The following is a 15,922-nucleotide window of genomic DNA, read 5'->3' as shown; positions in this document are numbered from 1 at the left end:
TGCATGCCTCCCCCTTTCAGTCCCTGTATGCATGCCTCCCCCTTTCAGTCCCTGTATGCATGCCTCCCCCTTTCAGTCCCTGTATGCATGCCTCCCCCTTTCAGTCCCTGTATGCATGCCTCCCCCGTTCAGTCCCTGTATGCATGCCTCCCCCTTCCCTGTCCTGGTATGCATGCTTCCCCCGTTCAGTCCCTGTATGTATGCCTCCCCCTTCCCTGTCCTGGTATGAATGCCTCCCCCATTCAGTCCCTGTATGCATGCCTCCCCCGTTCAGTCCATGTATGTATGCTTCCCCTTCCCTATCCTGGTATGCATGCCTCCCCTGTTCAGTCCCTGTGTGCATGCCTCCCCCGTTCAGTCCATGTATGTATGCCTCCCCCTTCCCTGTCCTGTTATGAATGCCTCCCCCGTTCAGTCCCTGTCTGCATGCCTCCCCCGTTCAGTCCCTGTCTGCATGCCTCCCCCGTTCAGTCCCTGTCTGCATGCCTCCCCCGTTCAGTCCCTGTCTGCATGCCTCCCCCGTTCAGTCCCTGTCTGCATGCCTCCCCCGTTCAGTCCCTGTCTGCATGCCTCCCCCGTTCAGTCCCTGTGTGCATGCCTCCCCCGTTCAGTCCATGTATGTATGCCTCCCCCTTCCCTGTCCTGTTATGAATGCCTCCCCCGTTCAGTCCCTGTCTGCATGCCTCCCCCGTTCAGTCCCTGTATGCATTCCTCCTCCGTTCAGTCTCTGTATGTATGCCTCCCCCTTCCCTGTCCTGGTATGAATGCCTCCCCCGTTCAGTCCCTGTCTGCATGCCTCCCCCGTTCAGTCCCTGTCTGCATGCCTCCCCCGTTCAGTCCCTGTCTGCATGCCTCCCCCGTTCAGTCCCTGTGTGCATGCCTCCCCCGTTCAGTCCATGTATGTATGCCTCCCCCTTCCCTGTCCTGTTATGAATGCCTCCCCCGTTCAGTCCCTGTCTGCATGCCTCCCCCGTTCAGTCCCTCTCTGCATGCCTCCCCCGTTCAGTCCCTGTCTGCATGCCTCCCCCGTTCAGTCCCTGTGTGCATGCCTCCCCCGTTCAGTCCCTGTCTGCATGCCTCCCCCGTTCAGTCCCTGTCTGCATGCCTCCCCCGTTCAGTCCCTGTCTGCATGCCTCCCCCGTTCAGTCCCTGTCTGCATGCCTCCCCCGTTCAGTCCCTGTCTGCATGCCTCCCCCGTTCAGTCCCTGTCTGCATGCCTCCCCCGTTCAGTCCCTGTCTGCATGCCTCCCCCGTTCAGTCCCTGTCTGCATGCCTCCCCCGTTCAGTCCCTGTCTGCATGCCTCCCCCGTTCAGTCCCTGTCTGCATGCCTCCCCCGTTCAGTCCCTGTCTGCATGCCTCCCCCGTTCAGTCCCTGTCTGCATGCCTCCCCCGTTCAGTCCATGTATGTATGCCTCCCCCTTCCCTGTCCTGTTATGAATGCCTCCCCCATTCAGTCCCTGTCTGCATGCCTCCCCCGTTCAGTCCATGTATGTATGCCTCCCCCTTCCCTGTCCTGGTATGAATGCCTCCCCCGTTCAGTCCCTGTCTGCATGCCTCCCCCGTTCAGTCCCTGTCTGCATGCCTCCCCCGTTCAGTCCCTGTCTGCATGCCTCCCCCGTTCAGTCCCTGTCTGCATGTTTCCCCCGTTCAGTCCCTGTCTGCATGCCTCCCCCGTTCAGTCCCTGTCTGCATGCCTCCCCCGTTCAGTCCCTGTCTGCATGCCTCCCCCGTTCAGTCCCTGTCTGCATGCCTCCCCCGTTCAGTCCATGTATGTATGCCTCCCCCTTCCCTGTCCTGTTATGAATGCCTCCCCCGTTCAGTCCCTGTCTGCATGCCTCCCCCGTTCAGTCCCTGTCTGCATGCCTCCCCCGTTCAGTCCCTGTCTGCATGCCTCCCCCGTTCAGTCCCTGTGTGCATGCCTCCCCCGTTCAGTCCATGTATGTATGCCTCCCCCTTCCCTGTCCTGTTATGAATGCCTCCCCCGTTCAGTCCCTGTCTGCATGCCTCCCCCGTTCAGTCCCTGTCTGCATGCCTCCCCCGTTCAGTCCCTGTCTGCATGCCTCCCCCGTTCAGTCCCTGTCTGCATGCCTCCCCCGTTCAGTCCCTGTCTGCATGCCTCCCCCGTTCAGTCCCTGTCTGCATGCCTCCCCCGTTCAGTCCCTGTCTGCATGCCTCCCCCGTTCAGTCCCTGTCTGCATGCCTCCCCCGTTCAGTCCCTGTCTGCATGCCTCCCCCGTTCAGTCCCTGTCTGCATGCCTCCCCCGTTCAGTCCCTGTCTGCATGCCTCCCCCGTTCAGTCCCTGTCTGCATGCCTCCCCCGTTCAGTCCCTGTCTGCATGCCTCCCCCGTTCAGTCCCTGTCTGCATGCCTCCCCCGTTCAGTCCCTGTCTGCATGCCTCCCCCGTTCAGTCCCTGTCTGCATGCCTCCCCCGTTCAGTCCCTGTCTGCATGCCTCCCCCGTTCAGTCCCTGTCTGCATGCCTCCCCCGTTCTGTCCCTGTATGCATGCCTCCCCCTTCCCTGTCCTGGTATGAATGCCTCCCAGTTCCGTCCCTGTATGCATTCCTCCTTATTCCCTATACCTGTGTGCATGTTTCCTATTGAATAAAACCATCATACTCACCTACCTGCGCGCCCTCGGTGCTGGCACTGCATCTCGTTCCATCCGCTGGCGCCTGCTTGCAGCTCTTCCTGTGCTCAGCGGTCACTGTTTACTGTCTGTAAAATAAAACCTTTATTGATAACTTCATTAAATAACCACCGTACTGATTGCAGTCTTATCCACTCCATCCTTGTGGGTCACAAATGGATACTGATTTTGTTATAAACAATTGACAGTGCACACTAGCAAGTATCTTCATAGTTTATACTTGTATAATATTGTGTTATTCATGCAGCAAAATATCAAATCCCGCCTGCAATTTTAATAAAGATATATTGCACTTTGCCCAATAATAGTTAGATTGTCACCAATTCCTATATTGGCTCAGTCAAATTGCACTGTTCTTCTCGCCCCCTATGTCAGCATTAGAAGGCATCCGATCTCTGCACAATCTGCCTGACATCTCTGTATAGACCCAGCCACTGTGTAACAGTTAGGGATTTAGTGAGACATCCCCAATGCTCATGTGCCTATACCCCGGCCCTCAACGCGTTTCACCCACTTATTGTGGGTACTTCAGGAAGTTTAGCGATATATTCTAATTTACAATTGCACAGGAGCTTGTTCTCGAGGCTGGGAGAACCAGCTCATGTGCAATTGTAAAGGGGGAGGGGGGTCCCAAAATTTCAAGCATCGCTGTATTTGTTGTTGATCTACAAACACTTTCTACTTAAAGGGAACCTGTCACCCCCAAAATGGAATTTGAGCTAAGCCCACCGGCATCAGGGACTTATCTACAGCATTCTGTAATGCTGTAGATAAGCCCCCGATGTAACCTGAAAGATGAGAAAAAGAGGTTAGATTATACTCACCCAGGGGCGGTCCCGCTGCGTTCCGGTCCAGGTCCTCCCATCTTCTTACGATCACGTCTTCTTGTCTTCACGCCGCAGCTGGGGCGCAGGCGCACTTTATCTGCCCTGTTGAGGGCATAGCAAAATACTGCAGTGTGCAGGCGTCGGGAAAAGTCAGAGAGGCCCGGCGCCTGAGCACTGTAGTACTTTGCCCTCAACAGGGCAGACAAAGTATGGCTGCGCCGGAGCCGCAGCGTGAAGGCAAGAAGAGGACGTCATCCTATGAAGAGGGGAGGCCCCGGACCGGACCGCGACACAAATCGGACCGGACTGCCCCGGGGTGAGTATAATCTAACCTCTTTTTCTCATCTTTCAGGATACATTGGGGGCTTATCTACAGCATTCCAGAATGCTGTAGATAAGCCCCTGATGCCTGTGGGCTTAGCTCAACTTCCATTTTGGGGGTGACAGGCTCCCTTTAAATTGTTTGCTATTATGGTATTGTGCTATGCTTTTCATTAAATATTGTAAAAATGCTTTTGTATCTATTTTTTTTTAGCAGACAATTGTTTTAATTAGATGATTATGTGACATTTTTGGCCTGGGATCTTCAAGAATTAAAAATACCCCTACCCCCCAACCTGCCTGACCCTCCATTATCTGACTACAGCGCTCTGTTAGATGGGGAATTCTTGTAGATACAGGCTCGGTAAATTACTAGAGGATAAAGTAAACGTTCCAGCTCCTTAAAAATCTTCAACCTTTATTAATCCATATCAGGAAACTTTAAGCGGTAAAACTCCAATACCAGTGTGAAAAAGATCTGGTGTCAGATCGAAACGCGTTGCTTGTACCCCACTATTTCACACTGGTATAGGAGAATGTTTAAGGAGCTGGAACGTTTACTTTATCCTCTATTGCATTCACCTCTTCCCATCAAGACTAAAGGCCCCGTCACACATAGCGATTTACCAACGATCACGACCAGCGATACGACCTGGCAGTGATCGTTGGTAAGTCGTTGTCTGGTCGCTGGGGAGCTGTCACACAGACAGCTCTCTCCAGCGACCAACGATCAGGGGAACGACTTCGGCATCGTTGAAACTGTCTTCAACGATGCCGAAGTCCCCCTGCAGCACCCGGGTAACCAGGGTAAACATCGGGTTACTAAGCGCAGGGCCGCGCTTAGTAACCCGATGTTTACCCTGGTTACCAAAAAAAACAAACAGTACATACTCACCATCTGATGTCCGTCAGGTCCCTTGCCGTCTGCTTCCTGCTCTGACTGAGTGCCGCCGTACAGTGAGAGCAGAGCGCAGCGGTGACGTCACCGCTGTGCTGTACTTTCACTTTCACTTTGCGGCGCTCAGTCAGTGTGGGAAGCAGACGGCAAGGGACCTGACGGACATCAGATGGTGAGTATGTACTGTTTTTTTTTTTTTTACATTTACGCTGGTAACCAGGGTAAACATCGGGTTACTAAGCGCGGCCCTGCGCTTAGTAACCCGATGTTTACCCTGGTTACCAGTGAAGACATCGCTGGATGGGTGTCACACACACCGATTCAGCGATGTCAGCGGGACCTCAACGACCAAAAAACGGCCCAGGCCATTCCGACACGACCAGCGATCTCACAGCAGGGGCCTGGTCGCTGGTACGTGTCACACATAGCGAGATCGCTACTGAGGTCGCTGTTGCGTCACAAAACTTGTGACTCAGCAGCGATCTCGCTAGCGATCTCGCTATGTGAGACGGGGCCTTTAGTTCCGTGCACCTGCGGTTTTGGTAGATGAGCTGGCTATGGTTTCTAACCACGTTTCTTTCAGTAAATTACTCTCATTCATAGGGTAGATCTGTTATTTGGATTTGTTAAGATCTCCTAAAATAAACAAGAATTTCAATCTTTCTTTCTAGATATGTCACCATGCATGTCTCCTCTGCCACATGATGGTCCCTTAATTGAAAAAAATAGTCTTGGCCAAATTAAAGAAGGGAATGAAGGCGCTGGATGTAAACCCAGGGCGGGTGAGTCTATAATAAACATTGGTGATATCGTGTGTAATACTAGGAAAGTTCTCTACTGTCCATTAGTTTTGTTCTTAGTGTTAAGTACCATATCTCATCTAAATGTTTGGAATGTTAGACTAAAGGTCAATGGTAAGGGTAGGACTACAGCTCCCAATGGGCACTTTGTTATTAGTTGTAATGGAATCAAGTTTGTTAAAACAGGAAAAAGGGTCAACGAGCATATGGAGGGTCCAACCGCCCAAGAGGAAACGGAAGAGGATATTAGTGGGACTCAGTTTGTGTGTGAAACTGTTATGAGGAGTCTGACCTTAGATGCTGCTCCAGACTACAACCCACCTCAGAAGAAGACCTCGGTCCACAGTGAGTAACAGGGTTTCTTGCTATTTATTTATTGATTAGCGCAAAATTTGGCCCATGCTGTAGCCCATGCTAAATTAGAATATCAACAAAAAGTTAAATTATTTCAGTTCGTCAATGCAAAAAGTGACATTCATATATTATATAGAGTTATTACAAACAGAGTGATCTATTTCAAGTGTTTATTTCAGTTAATGTTGATGATTCTGGCTTACAGCCAATGGAAACCCTAAAATTATTATCTCAGTAAATTAGAATACTTTATAACACCAGCGTGAAAAATGATTTTAAAATCTGAAATGTTGGCCTATTGAAATGTATGTTCAGTAACTGCACTCAGTGCGCCGTGGCATGGAGGCGATCAGCCTGTGGCACTGCTGAGGTCTTATGGAAGCCCAGGTTGCTGTGATAGTAGCCTTCATCTCGTCTGCATTGTTGGGTCTGTTGTCTCTCATCTACCTCTTGACAATACCCCATAGATTCTCTATGGGGTTAAGGTCAGGCGAGTTTGCTGGCCAATCAAGCACAGTGATACTGTTGTTTTTAAACCAGGTATTGGTACTTTTGGCAGTGTGGACAGGTACCAAGTCATGCTGGAGAATGAACTTTCCATCTCCAAAAAGCTTGTCAGCAGAGGGAAGCATGAAGTGCTCTAAAATGTCCTGGCAAGCGACTACGCTAACTTTGGACTTGATAAAACACAGTGGACCTACACCATCAGATGACATGTCTCCCGAAACCATCACTGATTTTGGAAACTTCACACTAGACCCCAAGCAGCTTGGATTGTGTGACTCCATTCTTCATCCAGACTCTGGGACCTTAATTTCTAAATGAAATGCTAAATTTACTTTGATCTGAAAACAACACCTTGGACCAGTGAGCAACAGTCCAGTTCTTTTTCTCCTTGGGCCAGATATGACGCTTCTGGCGTTGTCTATTAATCATGAGTGGCTTGACACAAGGAATGCGACACTTGTAGCCCATGACATGGATGCGTTTGTGTTTGTTGGCTCTTGAAGCAATGACTCCAGCAGCAGTCAACTCTTTGTGAATCTCCCCCAAATTTTTGAATGGCCTTTTCTTAACAATCCTTTCACGGCTGCAGTTATCCCAGTTGCTTGTGCACCTTTATCTACCACACTTTTTCCTTCCACTCAACTTTCCATTAATATGCTTGGATACAGCCCTCTGTGAACAGCCAACTTCTTTAGCAATGAGCTTTTGTGTTTTGCCCTCCTTGTGGAGTGTGTCAATGACTGTCCTCTGGGCATCTGTCAAGTCAGCAGTCTTCCCCATGATTGTGGAGCCTACTGAAACAGACTAAGGAACCATCGTAAACGCTTAGGAAGCCTTTGCAGGTGATTTTTGTTAATTATTCTAATTTACTGAGATAATGACTTTTGGGTTTTCATTGGTTGTAAGCCATAATCATCAACATTAACAGAAATAAACACTTAAAATGGATTGGATGTAATGATTCTATATAATGAGTTAGCACAGTGTTCTTATAAACTTCCTGTAGTGGTGGTAGAAGGGGGCAGAAATGTATGCAAATGTGAGCTGCAACCCATCCACCTATTATGGCTGTGTCCATTCATACAGGTATGTACTGATCTTTTATCTCTCATGAGTAACAGGTTCGATACACTCCTCTCCACAATCAAGTTTCAACTACAGTGTGAAGTCTGATGAGGACGTGTCTCAGACCAGCTCTCCAGTGGTCAGCAGGCCACTTCTATCAGGGACAACAGAGTTAAATGTTCCAATAATGGAGACGACTTCTGATACGTGTAAGCTGCATTTTGTGATTTGTACTTTTTAAGTCAATAGGGAGAAAAAAATAAATAAATGCAAGATGTCATATGTGATGCATGTATACGCAGTACCACACAGCAAGTCCCCAGAAAAATGCATGTGCAATAATTAATGATGCCATCAAACGAGGAGTATAAAGATTAAAATCTAAATCTTGTGTTTTCATTGAATGATATTACAGCCATTCCTGAAGCTCTGCCAGTAGATTTCGCCGATGTGGAGTCACAAATACCAGCTGAACATCAAGATGACGTTGAAAGCCAGGCATCCTCTGATTCTTCTGAAGACTACATCATCATTCTGCCTGAATGCTTTGATATCAGTCGTCCTATTGGGGAGTCGATGTACAGCTCAGCCCTTTCTGAGTCACAGGGGGACAAAGAGAACGACACCAGAGTGAATGATGAGACCTTTGAAGGGGGCTGCCCAGTCCATACTCACAGCATTAATGATATTCTCACCACCTCCCAGACTCTTGATGCTGTACCTCTCACCCCTGTGGTGGTCACACCATCTCCCCAGTTGAGGTATGGTTTTATTCCAGATTCCCACCTGTCTTCATTGTAATTTACTTTTTTCTTCGTGTTGGTGTCATTTGATGATAATTTTATGTACATTTATTCAGGTCCATATTAGAACAATAGGGTTATGGCTCGATCTCTTAACACATTGCACATGTAGATTTCTTGGGGAGGAGATGTAAAGGCATGAGAGGGTATATATTTAGAAGAATATAACATTATTGCAACATAACGGGGCAAAATTGTCATTTTTAGCTGGAAGTATTTGAGGAGAAGGTCATGAAGTGGTAGAAAGCAGCATAGCAGCCGCTCTTTGGGAACGAATGATGCTGATATTTGGTCTTATTTCTTTCAAGGTCTCAACCAGAAGCCCATGTTATCCCAGCACTCGCAGGAGAGATGACACCTTCAGGAACTGGAGCATCAGATGCCGGGCAAATTACCACAGGTATAAGCTGACAGACGTTCAGCTCCCATACATGAATGATTGGGTGACCGAGCTCTTGGGGGTAGCGTGCCGCAGCAGTTTTGTGCATGCTCTGCATCAATGAAGCATCTCTGTGCATGTTTTCCTCATGTCTTCAGTTTTGGAGTGTGGTTTATTATGTTAATAAAAGGAAAAAAAATGTTATGCTCTAGCATGCAGAACTCATCAGATTCTCGCACCTTCTCTCTCTCTCTCTCTTTCTCTCTCTCCTCTTTTTTTTTTTTTTTTGCGGTTATGCATTCTGTTGAGAACTTGAAGCAGAGTAATACCTTCTTTTGAATCAATTTTTTTTTTTTTTTTCTATTAGCTCCTTCCGAGATTGCACCAAGTCCTCAACATTCAGAAGCTCCTTCTTCACCCAGATCAGTTTTTGACCACACCAGGTAATCACACAGGCCACGAGGCTACTAATATATATGAATACTGCCCCAACCTCCCATACAGAAAAAGCCGTCAATCATTCTATATGGACCCAGGAGTCGGACTCCCGGCTTTCTCCGAGAGCCACACAGATTGCAATATAGAGTAGTCATTTTTGTGTACAAAGGCGTGAATTCGCACTAGTTCCTATATAGCTAGTGACAGCAGATGGTAATAAAGGCAAAACTTGCTAATTTTGTGTTCATATTTCCTATTTATTCCTTATAAATCACATATGGCTTACATGATACATGAGCTGTGGTTTGTCCAAAAGCCACGTTACAGCATAGATAAGTAATACTAGGTTTTGGTTGGTGTTCTGAGCAGTCGCTTTATGAACTGCACCTAATCTTCTGCTGATAAAGCTTTTGGTTCTTTTTCTTGCTATACATGTAATGGGACTGAATTGTTTGCCTCCATAGGCAGCACACTAGGAGCAGTATTGCTGGAGGTCTGGTGAAGGGGGCGCTATCTGTGGCTGCATCGGCTTATAAGGCTTTATTTGTTGGCCAACAAGAAACCATGATGGTGCGTATGATTGTTTCCATTCACTTGGTATCTCAATGTAAGTAACTACAATGCGCATTCACATAAAAAAAGTTGCATTCACCACATTCCACAAAAAGTCATATAGAAAAAACGGAAACAAAGATAAAAAAGGTACATCTTGATAGTGGGAAGTGCGGCCATGTGTTCCGTCCACCATTTTAAACTGCATCAGCCTGTAAAATAAAATGACTGCAGTAAGTAGAAGAGGTGATGGTCATACATGGGCAGTAGTGTAGCACACTGGCGTGTTTTCTCTCAAGTGCAAGCAGTTAGAAGCAATAAAATGGGCAAGCATAAGGAGCGGAGCGTTCTTACAGGGCCCATATTGTTATGGCTTTGTGGGTCAGAGTACACCATGTTCCAAATTATTATGCAAATTATATTTTTGTCAGATTTTCCTAAATGGTCGGTGCAAATGACAGTCTAATAAAAGTAATCACCCGTTAGAGTATACAGCGAATTTTATTGAAGAAACCTCCCAATGATAACAGTATAATCTCCAAAATGAATAAAACCTCACAATGCACTGTTCCAAATTATTAGGCACAGTAGAATTTCTAAATATTTGATATGTCTTAAAGAACTGAAAATGCTGAAATTTGTGGAATTTGCAGCATTAGGAGGTCACATTCACTGAACAAAAAAATCTATTTAACTCCAAAACATCCCAACAGGCCAAGTTACATGTTAACACCTGAACCCTTCTTTGATATCACCTGCACAATTCTTGCATCCATTGAACTTGTGAGTTTTTGGAGAGTTTCTGCTTGTATTTCTTTGCATGAAGTCAGAATAGCCTCCCAGAGCTGCTGTTTTGATGTGAACTGCCTCCCACCCTCATAGATCTTTTGCTTGATGATACTCCAAAGGTTCTCTATAGGGTTGAGGTCAGGGGAAGATGGTGGCCACACCATGAGTTTCTCCTTTTATGTCCATAGCAGCCAGTGACTCAGAGGTATTCTTTGCAGCATGAGATGGTGCATTGTCATGCGTGAAGATGATTTTGCTCCTGAAGGCACATTTCTGCTTTTTAGACCATGGAAGAAAGTTGTCAGTTAGAAACTCTATATACTTTTCAGAGGTCATTTTCACACCTTCAGGAACCTTAAAGGGCCCTACCAGCTGTTTCCCCATGATTCCGGCCCAAAACATGACTCCTCCACCTCTTTGCTGACGTCGCAGCCTTGTTGGGACATGGCGCCATCCACCAACCATCCACTACTCCATCCATCTGGATCATCCAGGGTTGCTCGACACTCATCAGGAAACAAGAATGTTTGGAAATTAGTCTTCATGTATGTCTGGGCCCACTGCAACCGTTTCTGCTTGTGGGCACTGTTTAGGGGTGGCGGAATAGTAGGTTTATGCACCACAGCAAGCCTTTGAAGGATCCTACACCTTGAGGTTCGAGGGACTCCAGAGGCACCAGCAGCTTCAAATAACTGTTTGCTGCTTTGTAATGGTATTTTGGCAGCTGCTCTCTTATTACAATGAATTTTTTTGTCAGAAAACTTCCTCATTATGCCTTTATCTGCATGAACTCTGTCTGTGCTCTGTTTCAGTCACAAATCTCTTCACAGTATGATGATCACTCTTAAGTTTTCATGAAATATCTAATGTTTTCATACCTTGTCCAGGGCATTGCACTATTTAACGCTTTTCGGCAGAGAGATCCTTTTTATTTCCCATATTGCTTGAAACCTGTGGCCTGCTTAATAATGTGGAACATCATTTTTAAGTAGTTTTCCTTTAATTAGAATCACCTGGTATACTAATTATCACATGTGTTTAAGAATGATTTCAGTGATTCATTGAGCCCTGAGACACAATACCATCCGTGAGTTTATTTGAAAAACAAAACAATTAAATCTTTGACACTTAAATCCAATTTGCATGATAATTTGGAACACGGTGTATGTTCAAGCTGGTAGGTTTTTCAGCTGGTTCCCAGTAAAAGCGCTTAGTACCTTCCAAAAGTGGCTTAAAGAAGGACAGTTGGTTTATCAACAAGACAGTAATAGGTGTCCAAGGCTCAATGATGGATGTGGGTAGCTAGTCCTGGTCCATCCCAAAGAAGAGCAGCTGGAGCACATATTGCTGATCAGTTAATGCTCGGTGTGATAGAAAGATGTTAGAATGCACAGAAGGTAGTCTGGTGTGATTAATCACATTCATTCTACATCGCTTACTTGGGGAAGAGATGGCACAAACATCCTCTAGACCACTGAGGCAGCGTGAGGCTCCAGGCGATGTTCTACTAGGAAGTCTTGGGTCCTGATATTGGGGTAGATGTTACTTTGAGACATCATATACCACCAACTTGAACATTGATGCAGACAATGAGGGCACCCTTGTTTGCCTAATAGCAGTGCCCTCTTTCTGCAGAATAATGCCCCTGCTACACTACACACTTTGTTCAGAAATAGTTTGGGGGACATGAGAGAATTCAAGATGAAAATTTGACCGATCTCTTTTACATTAGGACCTACACAATATTAAGCAAATGGTTAAACTGTAAAAGGCTTAAGAGGCAAATGATCATTAGGTTTTTAATGGCAGTTGAATAGTTAATTAAATGTGTAGATCTGTAAGGAATGAATGGTTGATCTGATCATACAGTAAACAATCTCTTACCCACAGCCCCAGTGCTCTGAAGACCAAGCTGGAGCCATGATGGCTGTTCTCCTAGAGATGGGATTCTGTGACCGTCAGCTCAACCAGCGACTCCTGCGCAAACACAACTACAACCTCATGGATGTAGTAACAGAACTGATACAGATCAATGACAATGACTGGTATTCTGCCCGGTACTGAGGTGGAGGAACAGCAGTTTCATATTAAATTGTCAGAGCATTTGCACGTCACAGCCTGATGGCCACGTAGCCTCACGTCTGGTTTGTAGTCTTTTTGTGTGTGTAAGTGTTGCCCAGCTTTTTTATTTCTACATCGTATTCATTTCTTTACATTATTATTACTGGGTGGTGCAAGACAAAAAAAATAGATTGCTCTAGTCTAGATCCTGCAGACTATGGATTGTCTAGAGACTCAGGCCAATACTGGCATAGGAACATAACCCCCAACTATATTAACACAATCCTTTACTGATGAAGATTGCAACACTTTAATAATAAATACATTAAGAGATATGATTAGTAGGATTTGGTGGCTTTAATCTGCGGTATGTGATGCATATAGCTAGGTGACTTCTGGGTCATACTTCTAACGTCCATATCTTCATCCTACTTGGCCTGAGTTTAGGATGCAGATGGACACTTATAATCACCCCTGTGTGACAGACTCGTCCGACATTTGTCTATATTAGCTATCAGATCACTCCATTTACCCTGCATTGGACTACACCGTAGAAAAGGTAGAAGAGGGTTGATTAACAGCTGCCACCATCACTGCCTTCATTAATGGGCATGTTCGTCTAAGTTTTACAAGTATATAGGAGGTAATAAGTTTTAAAGGGGTTGTCCACTTTCAGTAAAGTGAGGCTAAAACTGTAAAATACCTAGAATGACACTCGGCAGGTACTTGTTCCCTCCCTGGGTCCAACGTTGATTTCACGTAAACAATCTAGCTGATTGTGAAGTTCAGTACTCGAGGGTGAGTACATGCTGAGTTTATTTCCTGAAAGTGGATATCCCTTTTAAGCCTGCCTTGACAGTGTTTTTGGTTAAAAAAAAAAAAAAAAGCTACAGACCACAAATGTGTGCTCTTCCTTAAGGCATTTAAAGAGTTTATCTGGAGTGAAAAAAATATTAATCATTGATTTTATTACAGATAATTTACTTATTTATATCTGCTTCCAAAAATGGTCCGATCCCCTGTTCTGGTCCTCAGTCACATGACACAGGAAGCTTTGCAGGTCCTTGCTACGTTGTGACACTGCTCCACATGACTGAGGATTCCACCAGTGGGAATCAATGGACTGGATGGGGAGAAGGAAGAGGTGCAGGGGAAGTGGGGCATGCTCGGAGTAGACATTTTAGCTGGTGTAAATTACAAGCATGGCCATATAATCGGGAATCTTCGTAGTAAACTGCCATGTACAACTTCTTGCCATAATGATATATCGTGTCTGATTGTGATTTTGGGGATTTTTTTTTAATGCCCCTGGATAACCCTTTTTTAAATAATTACATTTCTACACCCCATGAATCTTTTACACTGCGGTCAACAAGCCCTCAATCTACATGTACTTGTACAATAAATCCTAATTCATTAATGATTGAGCTGATGCAGACCGGTTGTTAGAAGAAAATCGCAGATAATTTTTCCCTTAGCACGTAACACTTAATTCATTTTCTATTCTCCAGTATAGAGACTTGCTCACTTAATTACTAATTAGCTCTGTCTACTTTACTTTGTCATATCTTAATTTCTGAGTTTACAAATTCTATAATTATATTACACACATGAGGGGGACTTCTCAGGTCGTCAGACATATTGTTCTCAACAGGCTCCATGTTCTATTCCAGGGCTCATTGCTTCTGAGGAGTCATGGTAAAAAAAAAAAAAAGGTATAAAGTCACTTGTCATTGCAACAGTAAACCTCGCCCCTTGTCACTGTAGCCACTTCTCTAAAACCAATAATTCTAAAAGACAGTACGCCACATAATACCTTTCCATTTTTTTATGGAATCTCTAATAACTAAAGTAACTGGAGTAGAGCTGCACTACCACTCCTAACCTGTGGACAGATGTGGCGCTGTGTTCGAAAGAGAGCAGGTGTTTCCCTAATCTCGTACTGTAATCCCCTTTCTAAATGTACCGTAGATTGAACGTGAGTCTAACACTTAAGAACGTTTCAGTAAAATGGCAAATGTGCCCCGGGCACTATCATAGCGGAATATAGCAAGCTGTCTGTGCCAGTATAGATGAGGGAATTGTTATATATTTTGTAGGTGCCTACTAATTTAAGAAGAGGTGCCACAGGGTACCATTAGACCAAGATCCAAAGGTCCTGGGAATATTTTGGTCTGTTACCTGCATGTATACAATACCACAAAATGGGATTACACCTGTCCAGTGAGATCACATAAGCCCTCTCCAAATCTGCTTTCCTGACCTAATGCCTAACGCCATATGGATCGTACCGCGGTATTAACTGGTGTCACAGGCACCAATGCAGGCATTAAATGTGAACCTCCGTTGTATTACCTTTTGAGGATACGCCATGTACAAAACGCTTTACAGTATTCTTGCCTTGACTGGTTTGTAGATTAGTTTGAACAAAGAAAAATTGACCAGGAATAAAGTGGACCAATAGCATGTAGCTCACTAGGGATTAGTAGTGATGCCACTGAGTGTCAAGACATGGACTCCCGCTGGAGAGCTGACGACAGATTCATAGCAAGCCAATATTCTGTAGAAGGGGACATTTCACCCATTCTTTCCACCCCATTGCATACACGGATCTTTGCTCAGCACTATACTGCTCTTCTTTTTAGCAGTAGATAGATGGGTTATCTGATATTGCTTTATTGTAAAGACCAGAATTCTTTGTTTTTATGTTGACTTTCTAAAGATTTGCATGAAGAAATCTAAGATCTGAGTATAGACTAGATGTAAGTTTATTTAGAAGAAGCACTTTAAAAACTCTTTACAATGTGATGTAACTACGAATCTTGTTATGCTCAATGATTTATTAAAATTAAGACCTTAATCTGTTTGGCTCCTTTATAATAAAGATTTACTTTTGTCCAAAGTATGAACGATACACAGTCGTAACATGCTCACTCTGGTCCATTAGTGGGTTGCAAAACCTATATGGTCTAAATTACATTTAAAAAAAAAATATATATTAAAGAAAAATGGTTAAAAGTGAGTATTTATAGAGATCAAGTATCTTTTTATTGTAGGAATAAATACTAGTGGATGCATCCTGCTGCTGAAATGTATGCTGTTAAACCTGTAAAACAAATTACCGTATTTTTCGGACTATAAGACGCACCACACCATAAGGCGCACCCCAAATTTGGGGTGAAAATTGCAGAAAAAAAGATTTTTTTATAAGATGGGGGTCCGTCTTATTGTCCGAATTTACAGTATCTTACCTGAGGGCTGGCGGTGGCAGAGCAGGGTCACAGGAGGCATGGTGTCGGCAGAGGTGGGGTGATGCGGTACGGCGTGCACCTGAGCAGGGTCCCTTCCTGCTTAGGTGGGCAACGCCACGGCCTGGTGTCCATGGGAGGGTTGTAGCAGTGGTTACCGGCAGAGGTCCTGGGATGAGGAGGTCCTGGGATGAGGAGGTCCTGGGATGAGGAGGTCCTGGGATGAGGAG

The 15,922-nt window shown here is 45.3% G+C and overlaps 1 protein-coding gene across 5 annotated transcripts in view; it reads left to right on the top strand.

Annotated features, from left to right (window-relative positions):
• NBR1 (NBR1 autophagy cargo receptor) overlaps nucleotides 1-15,349 on the top strand; it is an 85,336-nt gene extending 69,987 nt beyond the window's left edge. For all 5 annotated transcript variants that reach the window (XM_077252035.1, XM_077252034.1, XM_077252033.1 and 2 more), the window contains 8 exons: nucleotides 5,368-5,478; nucleotides 5,683-5,841; nucleotides 7,479-7,631; nucleotides 7,838-8,183; nucleotides 8,534-8,625; nucleotides 8,972-9,047; nucleotides 9,507-9,612; nucleotides 12,274-15,349. In XM_077252035.1, coding sequence (XP_077108150.1) covers nucleotides 5,368-5,478; nucleotides 5,683-5,841; nucleotides 7,479-7,631; nucleotides 7,838-8,183; nucleotides 8,534-8,625; nucleotides 8,972-9,047; nucleotides 9,507-9,612; nucleotides 12,274-12,447 — 1,217 coding nt within the window. In that variant the 3' untranslated portion in view covers nucleotides 12,448-15,349. The remainder of the gene's footprint in view (nucleotides 1-5,367; nucleotides 5,479-5,682; nucleotides 5,842-7,478; nucleotides 7,632-7,837; nucleotides 8,184-8,533; nucleotides 8,626-8,971; nucleotides 9,048-9,506; nucleotides 9,613-12,273) is intronic.
• Nucleotides 15,350-15,922: the final 573 nt, after the last annotated feature.

Source organism: Ranitomeya variabilis, chromosome 4 (genome assembly GCF_051348905.1).
Source record: "Ranitomeya variabilis isolate aRanVar5 chromosome 4, aRanVar5.hap1, whole genome shotgun sequence".
Classification (NCBI taxonomy): domain Eukaryota; kingdom Metazoa; phylum Chordata; class Amphibia; order Anura; family Dendrobatidae; genus Ranitomeya; species Ranitomeya variabilis.
Note: the sequence above shows the minus strand (reverse complement) of the source record. Positions and strands in the feature narration are given on the sequence as shown.